Source organism: Miniopterus natalensis, chromosome 13 (assembly GCF_054644295.1).
Source record: "Miniopterus natalensis isolate mMinNat1 chromosome 13, mMinNat1.hap1, whole genome shotgun sequence".
Lineage (NCBI taxonomy): Eukaryota > Metazoa > Chordata > Mammalia > Chiroptera > Miniopteridae > Miniopterus > Miniopterus natalensis.
The window spans coordinates 54,211,441-54,230,861 of record NC_142093.1 but is presented as its reverse complement, the minus strand read 5'-3'; the positions used below and the strand labels follow the sequence as shown (position 1 = coordinate 54,230,861).

General features: G+C 42.2%; 1 protein-coding gene across 1 annotated transcript in view; it reads left to right on the top strand.

Annotated features, from left to right (window-relative positions):
- Positions 1-10,031: 10,031 nt before the first annotated feature.
- The window catches only part of TMEM131 (transmembrane protein 131), a 181,348-nt gene continuing 171,958 nt past the window's right edge, over positions 10,032-19,421 (top strand). The window contains exon 1 of the mRNA XM_087823705.1: positions 10,032-10,443. Coding sequence (XP_087679831.1) covers positions 10,266-10,443 — 178 coding nt within the window. The 5' untranslated portion in view covers positions 10,032-10,265. The remainder of the gene's footprint in view (positions 10,444-19,421) is intronic.

Below are 19,421 nucleotides of genomic sequence, written 5' to 3'. Positions count from 1 at the left end.
GAGTGGGCTGGTTCAGGGGTGAAGCACTGTAATGAAGACCAGGGGCCTTAGAGGGGAGGGAGGAGCATCTATAGTAACCCTCGTGTCACATCCCAGATCTGTTTGTGGCACAGGCTCATGTCCCGCACTTTTTTGCACACCTCAAAAGTCTCTGTGCAATGAGTTAACCACCAACAGAACTTTAGTGTCCTGCCGGGATCACAGAGTAACCCAAGAGGAGGAGTTTGGCTCAGAGTTAGACGCAAGTCGCACGTGTTGGACTGTACAAGCAACTGTGGCCTCAGAGGTTCTGAGCACTCAGCCTCTTCAGGGAGCAAGAGTGGGTGTTTCTGAAGTCCTGCCAGATGCTGCAAGGTAGAGGCATTATCTGCTGCCACCTGGGGCTAGTTTGGTTGTTTCCAATATTTGGCAAGTGCAAAAATTTCCTGGGACTCAATGATTTTCTTTCGTGCCAGGCCTCCCTGGCAACAACGATGGCCTAGGACCCTTTGTTAGCCATATCTAGGGAAACTAGATCTGGGGCTGAAGCAGCTGGAGGCCTATTATTGCATTAATAAAATTCATTATGGAAAATTCCAAACATACCTAAAAATAGAGAGACTGGTATAATAAACCCCCATACACCAATTACCCAGCTTCAGCAATGATCAATTCATGGCTAATCTTTCATCTATAACCCTACCCACTGCCCTCACTTACCCTGTACATTATTTTGAAGCACATCCCATCATATTTTATTTATAAATATTTCAGTATGTATTTCTAAGAGATAAAGTTTCATTTTAAAAATCTATAGTAATCATTATTACACAAATGACAATTAACAATTCCTCATCAAAAATCAAGTCAGTATTCAAATATTCCGTTACTGCTCTTTTAATGTACAAACTCTAAAAATTAAAATTAGAATCTCCCAACTGCTTTTAAAAGCATTCATATTTCACTGGGGACTATATTCATCATAAAAATATATTAAACAAACAAATTAAAAAAGTATAAATGATAAAAACTTAAATTTGTTCTTTACAATATTCATGAGAAACTAAAACCAATTTCCATCATCTTTTCTCAAGCTGCTGTTTCTTATTTTCCAAGAAGAAAAGAAAATTAATTAAAGCCTGTGGTGGTCATTAAACAGTCCCGCCCCCCTCTCTCCTTCCCAACACAGGAAGGCTTATACTTCCAGTCCCTGGAAGTTGGATGTGGTCATATGACTGGTTCTCACCAATGAGTCGTGAGTGGAAATGATGAAATGTCAGTTCCCATCAGATAATTCAATTGCCTTTATGAGAACCCTACCCCCAGAACCCTCTTTTAACTTTGCTACAGTGACCCAGGTTACCCCATCAGCCAGGGTCCTGGATGAACATCTATTGGCAGACAGAACCAAATTTGTTTTTCAAGTCATTAGTTATTTTGAAGTTCTTTGCTATCATGTATAACCTGGTTTACCTTGACTTGTGTAAAGTACTTACGTTTGAGTACGTGACTTCAAGGAAGTTCAAGCTATGGCTAATAACATTTTAGTGAAACCATTTTAAAGAATCATTTGATTCACCTCTTACAATGTCACCGAATTGATCTGTGCTGTCGTTTAGGTACAGCAGTGGTATTTTAAGTCTTTAGCCTTGACATTATTATAAGATTAATACAATAATTATAAGAGCACTCTGCCAAATAAAACACTGTAGACATATAAAATATTAAGTTAAATGAACCTAAAGATGAAACAAAAGCTGAAACCCTGGCCTGGGGAGTCATGTCTTTGCCCTGCCATTATCTTGGACAGGCCCCTTCATTAATGGGCCTCAGTTTCCTTTTCTGTTATGATAATCATTATTACAACAGTGACATTATTGAGCATCCGCCAAGTTCCATGAAACTTAGTTTATTCAGTTTTTACAACGAGCCTTCAGCAGTAATTTCAACCATTTTTGAAAACATGAAACTGTGGAAATTGAGACTTAGAGAGGCTGAGAAAATTGTCCACAAAGCTGGAAGTAGAGGGGGCACTGTATTTAAGGTCCACTCCTTGTTCTAAAATCCTTTGACTTTTTGGTATGAAGTTATACACAACAAGTAAAACCACATTGTCCAAAAATACTTTCTCCAACAAAAAGAATAGTTCCTTTTTCTGCAATTATATTTTCCATCGTGTGACAGACACGTATTTTACGGAGATCAGGGACTCTGCTATGACCCTTCCCTGGCCCACGTATGGGCAAAGGGGTTCAGCGCACCCAGCCTTTGCGAAGGAACACAGGCGCTAACCGCGATGTAGGTGAACTCTGAAACATGACTGTTACCCTTGAGAACTTGCACAGACCATTTCTTTGATGACATTTTTCTTTTCTTTTTTTAAAGCTACTTTTAAATTAATTTATTGGAGTGACATTGGTTAATAAAATTATACAAGTTTCAAATGTCCAATCTGTGATACAGCATTTGTATATTGCATTGTGTGCCCACTACCCAAAGTCAAATCTTCTGCCACTATGTGTTGGACCCTCTTTGCCCTTTACTACCCCTCTCGCTCTCCTTCCCTCGGGTAATCATCAGACTGTTGTCTGTGTCTGTGTGTTTTTGTTTATCTTGTTTGTTCATCTGTTGCTTTCAGTTTTTTGTTTGTTTGGTTTTTTATCCTCACAATAGGATATTGCTTTTCAGACAGTGGGAGGGGGAGAGAGAGGGAGAGGCATGAATCGGTTGCCTCCCGCACGAGCCCCACCTGGGGCCGGGGGTCAAGCCTGCAATCGAGGTACATGCCCTTGGTGGGAAATCGAACCCTCGACCCTTCAGTTCATGGGCCGACGCTCTAACCGCTGAGCCAAACCGGCCAGGGCTATTGCTTTCAGTTTTATATCCCACATGAGTAAAATCATAAGGTTCTTAACTTTTTCTACCTGACTTATTTCCCTTAGTGTTACATTCTCAAGAACAATTCGAAGATTTGTTAAGTCGTGGTCATGAAGACATTTTACCAGCCAAGTTATGTGGTTTTAAAATACCGGACTTAAAACACCAAATTTAACTTCTGTGTTTAAAATAACAGAAATTGAAGTGATGACATGTAGAGGAAGTAGAATTCACCTAATGGAAAGCACTGCCCGGGGGTGCGTGGGAGCCGGGTACCCGCTTTCAGGCGCCTCCCGCGACAGGGCGCACAGGTGGCCTCTTCCTGACCCCTCGCCTCGGGGACCACACGAGGCCTGGCGGCCAGAACTGTCTCTTCCTTCCTCATCTTCATCTCAGTCGCGGTCATTATTTTACTGTGGGACAGGATCAGTGTTTTAATTGTTTTTCATCCTTTCTGGTCTCCATCTGAGCACCTTGAATATGTTGGTCCTCCCCTTACTGACCATTGTGGCATTTTTGTACAGTTGCAAACAGTTAAATAACAGGGAGAGGTAGAAACAAAATGTCCCTCAACGAATTGTTCAATTTCCTTTCCCCCCGCCGCAATGATTTTCCAAGGCTGTTAATTGCTACCCAAAGGTGACATTTTAAGTACAAATGAATGATGGTTGAAGTAGGTTTCTTTAACAATGGTGTTTGGGAAAGTTCAGAAACTCAGGACAGCCGAAAATTAATTTTCAAAGTACTTCCTAAGTCCTAGAGAGGACAATGGTGGGGAAGGTGGGAGGAACAGAAAAATACTAGAGGCAGCCTCTGTCCTCAAGAATATTATTTCCCTCCTTTTAATGGAAAGCCCACCAAACAACGTGAAACGTCTCAAAAAGTCAGAAGATTGTGTCTTTCCTACCTCGGCAGTGGTCTTTTTTAAAATTTATTTATTGTCATACATTATTAGTTTTAGTTGTTTTTCATCATTTCTGGTCTCCATCTTGATTATGCTGGCCCTCATCTTTATGGACCATTACTGGCATTTTTACAGTTTTTAAACAGTTAAATAGCCCAGCCGGCCTGGCTCAGGGGTTGAGCATCGACCTAGGATCCAGGAGATCTCGGTTCGATTCCTGGTCAGGGCACATGCCCGGGTTGCAGGCTTGGTCCCCAGTGTGGGGCGTGCAGGAGGCAGCCGATCAATGACTCTCTCATCATTGATGTTTCTATCTCTCTCTCTCCCTCTCCCTTCCTCTCTCCAAAATCAATAAAGATATATATTTAATCCAACAGTTAAATAATAAGTCTTCTAGGAGAGAGAAAATTAGAGAAGCACTAGAGCCTAGTGTGGAGAATTTGAAATGGCAGGCTGAAATTTTGGTTTATTTCAACTTAGAATTCTGCCATGGAAACATTTCTTAAGACTGCTAGAAAGATTTGTATAGGCTTGTAGAATGTGTCAGTCTGTTTGGAAGGGAACTAGTGACTAAAACCCTAGTTAATTCTAGCATCTAAATGCAATATGCTTATTAGTAAAGGCGTATATGTGGTAATGGTGTGGCCATTGATCAGGCCTTAGATCATATGAATTTGGAAAATGCAGAGGAGTCTACTTTTCTGAAGGAATATATGAGCAAAGAGCTTCAACCGGGATGGAATCCACAAAGGAGTCACGCTCGGCCCACCGCCTCACAAGCTTCTTCCTCGTCTTCCAGCATGAACCTGCTGGGGTTTACTTGTCCAACCCTAGGCTACAGCAGTCTACCTAGTAAGTTAAACAGGTGTAAACCTGGGGCTTCTGAGTTCTTTTTTTTTTCCTTTTAAAGAATAACATCAAGGGAGGCCTGCCAGAAAATAAGGCACACAGCAGACAAAGCGAGCAGAATACTCTGTATACTGAAGAAGGCTGTCCATGTACCGCATTTCTTCTCACTCGCTTCATTGCTGTGGGCTTTATTCATACTCTGGACTAGATGAAAGAGACACAGGCCTAAAAACAAAGAAAAATCAGTTGAAGAAGTTGAGAAGGCTGGATAAATACAGAAATTGGTAGAACTCAGAGTTGCCTTCATTTAATCTCTCTCCCCTTTTCTCCTTTGGCTCGCTCCCTCCTATTATATTTTGTACACGTCCATCTTATCCACTAGATTTTAAGTTCCCTTGAGAGGAGGGACTATGTCTTGCTGATCTTTATCTTTTGGTCTGTTTATCCACCCACCCACCAATCATTCACTCCATAAATGTTACTGTGTATTTAATATATTCTAGAAGCTTGGGCTACATCAGTGAACCAAATAGATGGGGTTGGGGGGACTGAAGACAGATAATAACAATATATAATGATTAAGTTAAGTTATGTAGTATAGAAAGTGATCTTTTATGGAAAAAAATGAGCACCAGGCAAGGAGGATTGGGCCTTGGGAGTGGGTATATTAAACTTCAGTATTAATAGTAGTGATCAGAGTTTGCCTCACCAAGACAGTGATAACTAAGCCAAGACTGAAAGGTGAGAAAGTGAGCCAAGCAGAGCACTGGGGGAAGAGAAAGCACTTGGGGTAGAGGAAAGAGCTAGGGCCTAGGCCCTGGAGCAGAAGCATGCCTGGTATGTTTGAGGAACGAAATGGTGGTCTCAGCTGAGACAGACTGAGCCTGGAGGAGTGCAGTGGAAATGGACGCCAAAGATCATGGGGAACCAGGTCGAGTGGGGCCACAGGGGCTATCCTGAGAGCTTTGGCTTTTACCATGAGATGGGAGCCCCTGTAGGAGGGACATAGGATGGCCTATGTTTTAAATGGGTCTTTTTAGCTACCATGCTGACAAGAGACCATAAATATGCAAATTTATGTCAAAGTATAAAGCAAAGACCACAGGGTCTCAAAAAAAAACCCCCTCAAATTTGGGTGTATGTACTTGCCAGGCAAGGAAACAAACCAGTGAAAAAGTTCACTAGTTGGGAAAAGTCAGGGTTTTAAAATTTTTATTTATTAAATGTACTGGGGTCACATTGGTTAATAACATTATCTAGGTTTCAAGCGTACAGCTCTGGATCATCTGTATGTTGTGCTGTGTGCTCAGCACCCAAGGTGTGGCCTCCGACCATCACCATACGTGCATTTGATCCTTTCTACCCAATGCGTCCTCTCCCTGCCCCCTTCTTCTCTGTTATGTGTCTATGCCTTTGTTGCTCTCTGTTTTATAGCCTCCATATAAGTGAAATCATAAGGTTTTTGTCTTTTTCCAAATCAGGGTTTTTTAATGCTAGAAAGAGTTAAGGGGGTTCATGATGGTTATGCTAATCAAGGATTGATAACGTCTGGATAGTTTTGGATAAAACAAGCCCTTTGTTCCTGGGACAGGAATGAGTCTCCAGTTAGGTCTAACTGGGGTCTGGCCTGGGGGGGGGGGGGCACTGAAAGTCCATAGTCCTTCATTAACTTTAGTTTGTTTTTAACCAGCTGAGGTATAACATAGCATTCCTTTTTTTTAAACTTTTTTTTTTTTTACTCCTCACCTGAGGATATTTTTTCCATTGCTTTTCAGAGAGAGTGGAAGGGAGAGAGAGAGAAAGAGAGAAAAACATCGTTGTGAGAGAGACACACCGATTGGTTGCCTCCTGCACAGGCCCCCTCGGGATCGAGCCTGTAACCAAGGTAAGTGTCCTCAGCAGAAATTGAACCCGGGATCCTTCAGTCCTTGGGCTGACGCTCTAACCACTGAGCCAAACCAGCCAGGGCATAGCATTCTGTTTTGATTTCTCCTAGGCCAGTGCTGTAAGTAGAAAAATTTCCTTTTACAGTTAGAATCAGGGAAAGCTGCTAGGAAGCTCATGTAGAAATCCAGGCAGAAGGCGATGGGGTTTGTTTCAACATGCACCACAGAGGTGGTGAGAGCGGTTAAATTCTGCATGTATCTGGAGATAAATAAAGAATGGCTCCAGGGTTTTTGACTGGTGCAACTGGGTGGTTGGGATTGCCCTGGAAATAGGAAAAGCCGTGGGTGGAGCAGGTTCCAGGAGATTAGGAGTTCATGGGAGTTTAAGGTGTTTATTAGATGCCCAAGTGGGGATAGCAATAGAGACTGGCTGGCTGGTGAAATAAAGTTGGGACTTGAAAGAGTATAAGATGGTGTTAAATACCAGGAGACCACATGCATTCACCTAGAGAGCTAGTGAGAGTCCTGGGGACTCCAATAGTGTTTTCTCCTCTTGGTCCCAAATTTTAATTCATATATATTTTTATTATAATGAAAGTATTCTTGTAAGCCTCAAATATTTTGTGGTATAAAGACCTTTGAAAGTTTCACTGTGCCTAATATGGTGTTTTGCAAAAGTAGGTACTCAATAACAACTACCTTTTATAATTTCCTACTACGTGCCAAACACTATTTTGTATGTTTACCAACATATCTTGTTTAATCTCCCCAAATTTATTAGATGTCATTTTACAGATAAGGAAACTGAGGCCAGAAAAGTTGAGAAATTTGCCTCGAATCATATAGATAGCTAAGAAAGGCAGGGCTGGGGTTTAAGCCCAAACTCCTCTGAGTCCCTTTAACTCTGCTTTCAACAGTTGTTTCTTAATCTGGGTAGAGAATGAAGGGAGCAGATGAGGAGTCCCAAGAGCTTGCATATATCAATTTAGTGCAACAGTCTTCAAACTTGACTGTCTCAGAATTACCCAGGAGGCTTGTTAAAACACAGACTGCTGGCCCGGCCAGCATGGCTCCGAGGTTGAGCATCAACCTATGATCCAGGAGACAGTGGTTTGATTCCTGGTCAGGGCACATGCCCGGGTTGTGGTCTGAGGCAGCCAATCAATGACTCTCATCATTGATGTTTCTATCTCTTTCTCTCACTCTCTCTTCCTCACTCTGAAATCAAGAGGCATATTTTAAAAAAACAAAAACAAACAAAACCACACAGACTGTCAGACCTCAACTCATAGAGAGTTTTTCATTCCACAGGCCTGGGATGTGGCCTGCTGATTTGTATCTCAAACAAGGTCCCAGGTGATGCTAATGCTGCTGGTTTGGGGATGACACTGAGAACCACTGGTTTGGCGGGTTTTCCCTGATTTTGTCAGCTAAATAGTCCGCCTCCACCTGCCAAATGCCCAGGTCTGTCTAATTCCCAAAAGGGGAGAAGGGGGTTCTGAAGCTAGTCAGAACTCCAGTTTTGACTCAGGCTCTCTCTTTCCCAAGGCACATGGGTGTTGGGGGACGGGGAGTGAAGGGGTGACAGTGGCTCAACTCCAGGTGTTCTACAACACACAATTTACCAATCTGTCTAGTAAGAGTTCTTCTTTAGCATTCTTCCTGCAGCTTCACTGTCCCTTCCTGGAACTAACTTCATCACCCCCCCTCTGGCTTCCATTGTCCATCACGCACAGGGGAGGTTCAGCTATAGTGGGCCCTAAAAGTTTTCAGAATGTTGAGGCGGCCCATTTAAGAACAAGAATATGATTTTATACACACACAGTTAACTGCAGGGCCTTCAAAAGAACTTGTGCAAGAGGGGCGCCCCTAAAGATTAAGCTTCATTAGCTTCATGGGAAATCTGCCTCTCATCAAACATGTCTGTATATGTCTAAACTCCAATTAAACACATATTCAAGTTATTTCCCATGGGGCTCATGAGCCTGGGGCTAATCAGAGGACATGGTTTATTTCTGTGTAAGAGAACCTGAGTATTTCATGGTTAGAGAGGCTTGTCTGCCCTGAACTTAGGAAAGGGCCGCTGATTCCTTGTGTGACACACTGGCAGGTAAGCTAGGGCCCAGCTCAGGCACTCAGTTACCTTACTACCTTAGGCAGCTTTCTTGCCTCTGTTGCCTTAGGATATACAAATACAGAAAAGCCAACTCAAGAGAGAATGATTATTCCTATTTCATTACATTAAGAACAAAAATTGATTACCCAATTTTAACACTAATATTCAGAAAAGTAAAATTGCTTTTCAAAGTCATTAGGGTAAGGCCACTAAAAATACATTAATTTATAAACAAAATAAATGTAAGGGCTTGCCTAGGGTAGCACTTGGAGGTCTCTGTCTTTCTGAAATCTTATTTTCCTATGTAGTTCGTTCTAAGACGCATTAGGGGTGGGCTTAGCCTTAAAGCTGCAGTGATACACACTCAACGAATACTTCTAAGCACAGATAAATGGCTCTGGAGTTAGGGGAAGTTACTAAAATAGTGACTAAGTTTGGAGTTTGAGGGAAGTTACTAGGATGAGAAGAAGGCCTCCCTCAAGGGGCTTAAATTAAGTTTTGGAGAGGAGAGCCAGGAGCACCAAGAACCTCAACCTAAGGTGGAAAGGGCATCTGAGAGGCACGAATGGGACTACAGGAGATAGCGTTTGATTTAGGCCTTGAAGGAAATATGTGAATAAAACGTCTTAAGACGGAGTAAGCCAGCAGGGCCATGGGACTCTTTTCTAAACAACCCCCTGCCCTCTCCCTCCAGGGTCACTACTGCTTGATACACACACATAGCAAAGTGGGCACAATCCAAGGGCAAGAGGGCTCCAGTAAGCTCCCCTGGATACACTGGAGGGTACAAAGATGAACAGAGCAGGTCCCCGTCCTCCAGGAAGCGCCACCAGGCACTGAATCAGGTCCGGGTATTCCCCAAGCGGCTGAAAGGCGGGGGTGCGACCCGGAGGAGTCACCGGAATGGATTTTCCGTGCTGGGCCTCGGGGTCAGAAGGCGCAATCCTCCGGCAGGCGCTTGCACTGCAGCGCCAAAGACGCGGACGCCCGGCCCAGCGTCAGAACAGCTGCCGGGCCTCCCCCACCCCCCGCTTCCGGCGCCCCGCAGCCCCGCCTCCACACCACGGCGGCTGCGCCGCGAGGCCTCCGGGTCTCCACGTGATCGACGTCACAGCCTCTGCGAAGCGTGCGCCGCCATCATAAGTCCTGGCGGCCAGGACCGGGCCGCCTCCCTCTTTCTACCTGCGGGGCAGCGTGACGGGTTGGGGTTGTGCTGTCCCCTCTCCGCCTGGCCGGTGGAGCCGCGGGCCTCCGAGAGCTGGACAAGGAGTTCGGGTTCTCGGCGTCCGGGGCGGACAGCCGAGCGGCGGACCCCAGGTATCGACACGGCGGGGGCGGTGCCCAGGCCGTGCCCCGCCCCTCGCAGGCCAGCGCCCGGAGCCCGTGGTCCGTACCCTTTTCCAGTATGGCCGCCCGCCGTGCTTGACCCGCCGCCTCTCCGCTTCGACTCCTCGCTGGCGATGCCGAGGCCGCGGCAGTGACTGACACTCTCGCTCACACGCACACACGCCCGGAGCCCGAGCCCTGGGCCCGGAGCCGCTCTCGTCCCCGGCGCCGCTGCTCGAGCCTGGACCACGGCTCCCGCGCCGCCACCGCCGCCTCGCCGAGAAGGGCCGCGCCAGACTTCGAGCGCGGCGGCCCCCGGCCGGCAGGGATGGGGAAGCGGGCCGGAGGAGCAGCAGGAACCGCTGCCGCTTCCACGTCCCCCGGGGCCGGGCTGGAGCCCGCGGCCGGCCGCGGCGGGGGCCCCCGGAGCGCGGCCGCCGGCCTCCTGGGAGCGCTGCACCTGGTAATGACCCTCGTCGTGGCCGCGGCGCGGGCCGAGAAGGAAGGTGGGTGTCACCGGCCGGCGTCTCCCTTGCCCCGCGCTGTCACCGCGCCCTCGCGGAGGCCGCTGTGGGCTGCGACCGGCAGGCAGGGCCGCGGTGTGCGGCTCCGTCCGCCCAAAGTTGTCGGGTCGAGCCACGTCCGGAACGGCGAATTTGCGGTCCGGATGCCAGCTCGTGGCGTTGGCAGCACCGAGTTGCTCTTGTTGTCCGTGATTTCTTCCCCTTGTCGTCCCCCTTGTCTCCTGTCACTGCCAATTCAAAACTTCCTGACTTCTCGGATATTCTTGCCACTTGGCCCACTCTTGGGGGGCGGGGGGGACATATTTTTAGACTTGATTGCTGTTAATAGGCAAATTTTACAGGACTCTTTTTTTTCTTGGTTGTGAATTTAATAACGGCGTGCAAACAGAGCTGACTTTAAAATAGAGTGAAAATAGCGAGACTGGTGGAAAGGCTTCGAAACACAGCTTACATTTTACTTTGAATTTGTCCAACCATTTCTAGGAGAGGAATCTTGTTTCTTCAGTTTCCCTCTTCAGTATCGCTTTGCAGTGTTGGTGGACGTTTAGCTAACAGTTCTCTATATATAGTCCAATTCTATTTAGCGTTCCAGTAAGCTATGGAAAGTCTGTTTACACTTTTTAAGATTCGTGATTGGGTGTCATTATCTTCAATATGAAAGACTTTAAAAACAAATGTCAAGTCTCTAGTTTGCAAACCTTTATAATTTACAGTCAAGGGCTCGCCCCTATTTTAAAAACTTAGTATAGTATGACTGTAAACCGGTACTTTTACAGGGTTAAATATTATTTTGACACCTAGAACACCAAATCTAATTTTGTCAATACTACCTGTTTTTGAGCCTAGGGAAATGAGTCACACAGAGCCTTCCTGAAGAAATGACTAACAGTGAATGGTTTTTTAAAAGCTAAACAAAACTTGTTAGCCTAGCTTTTGTTTCACACTGAACTGCCATGGCAAGAAAATTTGATATTTCACTTTATGACCAAAGTTACCTGCTTTTTGTTGTTATTGAAAGCACTGGCAAAAGCAAACCAAATTAATGTTAAAGTGCAAATGTGCTTCGGTTTGCTGTTTATTTTTGTTCAAGACATTACATTTACTCATTTCACTCTCTTAAGCAACCTCAGTCTGGGTTAACATAGGTGGAAATTATTGAAAAAATTGCCATCTATAGAAAGGATTAATGGACAGATGCAGGTTTATTTCCAGAATAAAATATTGATACTTTAGGACCAGTCAGGCCTGGCGTTGGTAATTCATCATTGGTTACAAACCTGCAGTGAGTTGATTGTTCTTGTATGTCCATGGTGCCCAGCGCAGTCTGGCATGTAGTTGGTGTCCATTAAACCTAAAATAGTACAATAATGTAATGGGCTTCTCTCTTTGAGTTTAAAGTCGTCCTTGGCAGTCATTGTGTCCTTGCTTTTCTGTACCTTTACTTACCTTCCACAGTGCCAGGCACACAGGAGACATTGAACATTTGTTTGAGTGAATGACTGCCTTCATGGGCCATTATTAGCACAGGGAAATAAAGGAATGATTGAGTCTAGTAAAACATTAAGTTTGTATTGTCCTACTGCTTATTTTTTCCAAGAGCCATTTTATACATTTTTTCCCCCCAAGAGCCATTCTTTGTGTATAGTTAAGGAAACAAATCCCTTGTTTGAAAAAGAACAGCCTAAGTTATATTTGCTAATTTCCCATTTGTATAAGTTTATAAGTTTTAGTGCCCCTCTCTAAGCGCCATAAATGTAAGGGTCAGGCGAGGAGAATGCCTACCAGGATATAAAGTATGAAAAGATGTGGTTGAATCTGACATGGTCCTGGTAGAATCCTATCTTTTGTGGCCATGTTGTGTCTGTGTGAACAATTTGAATGTACAAATGAGCAGTTTAAGATATTGATGGAGATTATACTAATATAGAACATAGGCCTCTGCCCATCATGAATGGATCTGGTTCATATCAAATATTTCTGAAGGTAGCTCCAAAAATGACCTTTGCTATCAACCTTCCTGCCGATCAAATTCTAGTGTTGTTTTTGTTTAAGTAGGAGAAATGAGATTAACTTTCTCACGATTGTGATACCATGAGTTTGGCATCAGATGGGGCACAAAAGCAGCATTTGCCCCAAAAGGATGCTGTTGAGTTTTTTCAGTAAGTCGGCAGATTTCTGAAGATAGCTGAGTTCTGTTTGTCCATTGACACCCCTGGGATTTTTTGTGCTTATTTTAGTGCTATAAACTAGTTTTCTTTTTCAAAGTTAAGATTTACCTGTAATTGTAATGATGGTTCTCTGGGTGTTTTGTAAGTTTATATAGTTTTCCATCATTGCAGTAGAATTTCACCAAAAAATCTTAAAAACAAAGTAGAATTCAATGTCTCCTGAAGAAAACCAGTAGAAATAGCATATTACTGAATGCAGTTTTTCATATTTGGATTAGATGTTAATTTTCTAAAGTCAGAGCATGAGCCATTCCTTGTCTTAACATCCTGTATGTCTTAACATAACTATATGTTGTTGTTTTTTAAAATATGTCTTTATTGATTTCAGGGAAAGAAAGGGAGAGGGAGAGAGAAACGTTAATGATGAGAGAGTCATTGACCGGCTTCCTCCTGCACGTCCCCCACTGGGGATCGAACCCGCAACCCATGCATGTGCCCTGATCGGGTATCAAACTAAGATCTCCTGGATGGATCATAGGTCAATGCTCAACCACTGAGACACACCACTGGGCAACATAACTATACTTAACATCGTCTTTACTGACTTATGAGGTTTTGCTATCAATAATCCAGAGAAAAGGGACTTTGAGAATGTTTTAGTTGTGCTCTACAGTTTATAGGGACTTTGCAAGAGTTACCCGAGGTAGAAGTTACTATAATTACTACAAATAACTCATTTTTCTGGATTAGTGTTAAGATTTTTCTTAAAGCTAAGATCTAAACGTTGACAATCATGAAAGTAGGTGTGTGTGTAAGAACTCTATTTCTCATACAGAAGCCACCAGTGCGTGCTAGACTTGTAACTCCTGTGAAAGTTTGGCCTGTTTTACGGTAAAAATTGTTGTTTCACTCTCTTCTGGCCTCCATACGCTTTTAAAAAGATTTTATTTTTCAATTACAGTTGACATGAAATACTATTTTATATTTAATTCAGGTGTACAGAACAGTGGTTAGACAACCATATAATTTACAAAGTGATCTCCCAGTATTTCAGGTATCTACCTAGCACCATATTTAGTTATTACAGTATTATTGACTATATTCCCTGTGCTGTACTTAATATCCTGTGACTATTTTGTCCTTATGAAATGGGTTTATGGGAGGCATGGTTGTCTTTTGGTTTATTTTTTTATTGATTTTAGAGCAGGAAGGGAAAGAGAGAACAAAGAGAGAGAGAGAGAGAGACAGAAACATTGATGTGAGAGAGAGAGAGAGAAGCATTGATGAGAGAGAGAAACACTGATTGGTAACACTGATTGGTTGTCTCCCCCATGTGCCCCAACCAGGGATCAAACCTGGGCATGTGCACTGACTGGGAATGGAACCGGCAACATTTCAGTGCACGGGACAGGACGAGGCCCAATCTAGCCACGCAGGCCTGCGCGTCTTTTAATTTATCATAAATAAAAAGGCCATTTTATTTGTCTAGTAAATATAAATTTGGATAAATTTTCAAGAATATGATTGTTTTAGTTGGTGACAAAATCACAGTCGGTGATTGTTTTAGTCTGTATATGTGACGTGCAGGAGGATATAAAAATGTTTTATCTACAAAGCATATGAACAAAGTGCTTAGGAATAAAGGCCAAAAGAAAGAGAAAAAAACCTAATTTGATTAGGTAATTTGTCTTAGGATGTAGAATTGATTGAGAGTAGTATTTAATTGTAATCAAATTATTACTTTATATGAATGTAAAAGTATTTTTAAAAGTGATTTTCTTAAGAGAGGTTTTTAAATCCTTTGTATGGGGGTAGAGTGACTAATTTAGGGCCTAGTAAGTAGAATTAATATTGCTTAAAGCTGCTCACTACTGCCAAGAGCCTGGGAATCCTGTAGTTGGAATGTGTGTCCTCCCTTTCTCTTCCTAAGGACTATTTCCTCTTCTTTATAGTCCTTGCAGGACTCAGAGACACCTGCCAAAAAGATCAGCTTTGGGAAGTAGATATAAAATCATCTAATTTGTTATCATTCACAGTAGTAATAAGCTAAACTACTCTTGGGGAAAATAAAATTAATGCTGGTGCTTGACATTTTAGAAATGCTCCTTCGTCGGTATGTGGCTTGGGCTTTCTGATTGTCCTTGCCAGACTGCCAAGAGGCCTGTTTTCTATGGCTGAATTTTCTCCTGCTGTCTGTGGTAGGCAGTGTCAGGCCTGTTGATAGCTGCTGCTTCGAACTTTTCTCCCTTGGTTCCTGTGACTTTGTACTTCTTGGTTATCGTCCTGCCATAGTTGTCAGTCACTGTTCTCTCGCTGCCCCTGGGATATCTTCCTTCATGTGCATGTCTGACCGGCACATTGCACTTGTCCAGAGCAGAATTATCTTGTGCCACTTCCAGTTACCCGGTTTTTATTAATGCCATGATTTTTCTTTCTGCCACATTGGTCTCATTTTTGACTCTTTACCAGGCAGCATCAATGCCTATTAACTCTCTTGGTCAGCTCTTCCGTAGCCCCCAGCCTGGGGCACTGCAGTGGGTTCTCACCTCCCAACTTTCTCCATTTCTCTTCAGTCCTGCAGTCCCCTCTGAATTTGCATCACCTTTGTCACTCATCTATCATTCATTTTGAGCTTAATCGTGTACTGCCTTATCTAGCTACTTAAATTATTTTATGGGTGCCATTCTGTGCCCAGACTGGAGTTTCTGTAGGGCAGAACCTCTGTTAACATCTGCAGTATATGTGTAGCGGGCATTCAGTTTTAAATGAAGGTTTAAAATGACTTTATCCTCTGCTGTTGAATCGGAGACCTTGGTTGAGGGTCGAGTACATGTAAAACTCTGAACTTGCATGTAGATGTTATTAGGAATTCTGCTGTAATTGGACATAGGGTGACACCACTTTTTACTTCCCTACATGTTGCTTTCCCTTGTAACTAAAATGAGTAGTAAGTACTACCTGAATCATTACTTTTGTAACTTTTGGATTTTAAGATTTCAGGTTCTCATAAAACCCCAATTTATAGATCATGGAATAGGCACAGAGAAATGAAGTAATACAGGCAAACCTCAGAGATATTGCAGTTGGGTTCCAGACCACCACAATAAAGCGAGTTGTAATCTTTTTGCTGGTGGTGGAGGGTCTTGCCTTCAATTTATAAAAAAAACACACAAACATCTGTGAATAAAATGAGGTGTGCCTGTATTACCAAGGTAACAGAGCTGGTAGGTGGTTGAGCCAGGATTCCATTCCAAGCCATCTGGTCCTAAACTAAGCTATCTAATCCTGAATGTTAGTACTACTTACGGTAGATTTTGTTGTATAGCAGCTGGAGAGAGCAGACCTGCCAGTTCAGGCAAAACCTGTGTGTGCTGTGATCGTCCATATTACTTCCTATCAACTTGTTAACCATTATTATAACAATCACGAGCCATTTTGGGTCATGTACATTTTTAAAAGGAAACCAAGGAACCCCATGAATGGATAAACCAGGGAACAGACTTGATATTGATGTTTTAGGTACCTGGTATATTGCTTAGGTTAGATTAGGCTATATTGCATTCTGTGACTACTAAATTCTAGGTTGGTGTGGCAAGTTAGTCTAGACATGTAGAATATTCTTAGAAACTGGCCATGGATAAAAAGGAATTAGCGATATTTCTGAAGGCTGGTAGTGGCATCAGCTTCTCAAAATCTCTTATGGACTTCCAGGAGAGCCCAGGAGCTCTAGACGTTCATTTCTGGTGTTTTGTTCTTTCTTAAGGAAGGCGTTTTTGGATTAAGTCAGTGATTTTAAAACATGCAGCACCTGACTCTGTAGTCAGGGGCAGTGACCTCTTTTCCTTTAGATTGTCAGATAAAAAAATGACAACAGCCAACACAACAGGAGCTATCTCATGAGAATGAATCAAAATTATACCTATTTTTTTGTCAGAGCGGCAAAAAATATATTTTTTGGTGTGCTGCAGAATTTTAGTAATAAGTTTATGTGCCATGAGATGAAAAAGGTTGAAAATTGCTGGGTTAAGTGGTAATTAGTTTCATCTATAGTACTAGATTGGTTTTTCTTTCATTCCTGTGTGATTGCTTTAGATAGATTTTTAGAAAGCTGTAACTTTTTGCTTGATTTATTTTGTTGTATATATCACTGAGAGCAAAGGTCTGAAAAATGCCTAAGGTCTAAGAGGATCCTTTACATGATCTGTCATGACAAACGGTCAAATCTGCTATATTTGTTTGGTTATTTCTGTAAAATTCTAAAAACACATAAAATTTGCCATTTTAACCATTTTTAAGTGTACAGTTCTGTAGTGTTAAGTATACTTAGATAGCTGTGCAACAGATCTCCAGAACTTTTTCATTTTGCATAATTTAAACTTTGTACGCATTAAACAGTAACTTCCCATTTCTCTCTTCCTTCCCCAGCCCCTGGCAGCTTCCATTCTTCTGTTGTTATGAATTTGGCTACCTTAGATACCCATATAGGTGGAATCATGTAGAACTTCCTTTTTGTGTTTGGTTTATTTCACTTAGCATAATGCCCTCAAGGTTCATCATGTTGCAGCATGTGACAGGATTTTCCTCCTATTTAAGGCTGCTCTTGAATGTATATAGCACCTTTCCATTTTGTTTGTACATTTATCTATCATTGGACATTTGGGTTGTTTTCACTTCTTGGCTATTGTGAATAATACTGCTATGAACATGGGTGTGCAAATGTCTTTTTGAGATCCTGCCTTAATTCTTTTAATTCTTTAATTATACACCCAGAAGTGGGATTGCTGGATCAGATGGTAGTTCTATTTTTAAGTTTTTGAGCATCTGCCATACCATTTTCCATAGCAGCCGCACCACTAACAGTGCAAAAGGTTCAGTTTACAGTTTCTCTAACAGTCACAAAGGTTCAGTTTCTTCACATCCTTCCCAACACTTATGTTATTTTTTACAGTGTTTTTAATGGCCATCCTAATGGATGTGAGATATCTCATTGTAGTTTTGATTTACACTCCTGTAATAATTAGTGATACTCAACGTCACTCTTTGAATATCTTTTTTTTTCTTTTTCTTTTTTTAATATATCTTTATTGATTTCAGAGAGGGGAAGGGAGAGGGAGGGGGAGAGAGATAGAAACATCAATGATGAGAGTCATTGATTGGCTGACTCCTACACGCCCCCTATTGGGAATCGAGCCCGAAACCCGGGCATGTTCCCTGACTGGGAATCGAACCAAGATCTCTTCGATGATAGGTTGATGCTCAACTGCTGAGCCACACCGGATTTGGCTCTTTTGTGTGTGTGTGTGAACTATCTATTTAAGTCCTTTGCCCACTTTTTGAATTGGGTTATTTTGTTTTTGAGTTGTAGGAGTTCTTTATATATGTTAGATATTAATCCCTTATCAGATAAATGATTTGCAAATATTTCCTCCCATTCTATAGGTTGCCTTTTTACTCTGTTGATTTTATGCTTTGATGCAGAGCAGTTTTTAGTCTGATGTAGTCTCATCTATTTTTTGCTTTTGACGTCATTCAAGAAAACATCACCAAATCCAGTGTCATGAATCCTTTTCCCTTACATTTTCTTCTAGCAGTTTTATAGTTTTGGGTCTTACATTTTGTTCTTTAATCTCTTTTGAGTTAATTTTTTGTATATGATAAGCATACTCTATTTGAAACTAAAAATTCTACATCAAGTATTTCCTTAGATTATTTGCCTATAAAATGAAATGTATTTTAAGATCTCTTAAGTTCTAACTATTTATGACTATTTTTTAAGTCAGTTGTTACTGCAAAATTAAATGACAATCTAACTTTGGTTCTTAACTAATTTTTTTTCTATATAGTTAGAATGTTAGATTTGGATCAAAGCATATGCTAGTAAAAACTCCTAGCAGTACAGATTGAGAATAGCCTATGACAAATCTTCTGATACAAATTAATTAGCAGTTTGTGGTCCACAGCATGACAAGAGCCCTACTTGGGTTTTTGATTAGAGGACTTTGGTGTGGACCACATGTCTCTGTGGACATTTTGTCCTGCAAAGGGATCTTCTTTTTTGGGAATGGTTAAATTGGTTGCAGAAAATTTTCTAGGGAATTATTGATGGTACAGAGGTGCTCTCCAACACTTAACTGTGTTTATAAAGAGCTTAACTGTGTTTATAAAGGCTTCAGTTTGTCACTCCAAAAGTTATTTGGTAGAGCAGCATGTAAGAGTGTGCTTTTCCAAACTGGGCCACTTTAAAAAATGCTTCTCTGAATTGGTGACTTGGGTTTATCTGAAGTATTGCTTCTTGATTTGCAAATGGGGCATGAAGTAGTGGTTAGCAGTATCAAGAAGTAATTTCTGTTTTCAGATCCAATGCAGCAGTAGACCTCACTTGGGATTTCTCTTGGGTTATGGCTGGAGGAGAAAATGGGTTACTAATTGTGCTGAAGAGAGAAAGTGTAAGAGGGAAGAAGCAGTTTAGATTTAATTTTATTGGAATCCTACAGATCTTTGTAAATAGGAAATAATTTCTGAATATTGTTAGTCCCTTCCCAACTGTATCTGGGTTTAGTTGTACTTAGATAGGATCATGAGCTTCTGCAGTTTAAGGACTGGGTCATGTTCTTCCTATCCCTACCATTTTAAGGGGTTCAGCACATTGAGTTGTCTTGTTTTGTTTTGTTTTTTAAATGTCTTTATTGATTTCAGAGAAAAGAAGGGAGAGGGAAAGAGAGAGATATAGTAACATCAATGATGAGAGAGTCATTGATCTGCTGCCTCCCCCATACCCCCATTGGGGACCGA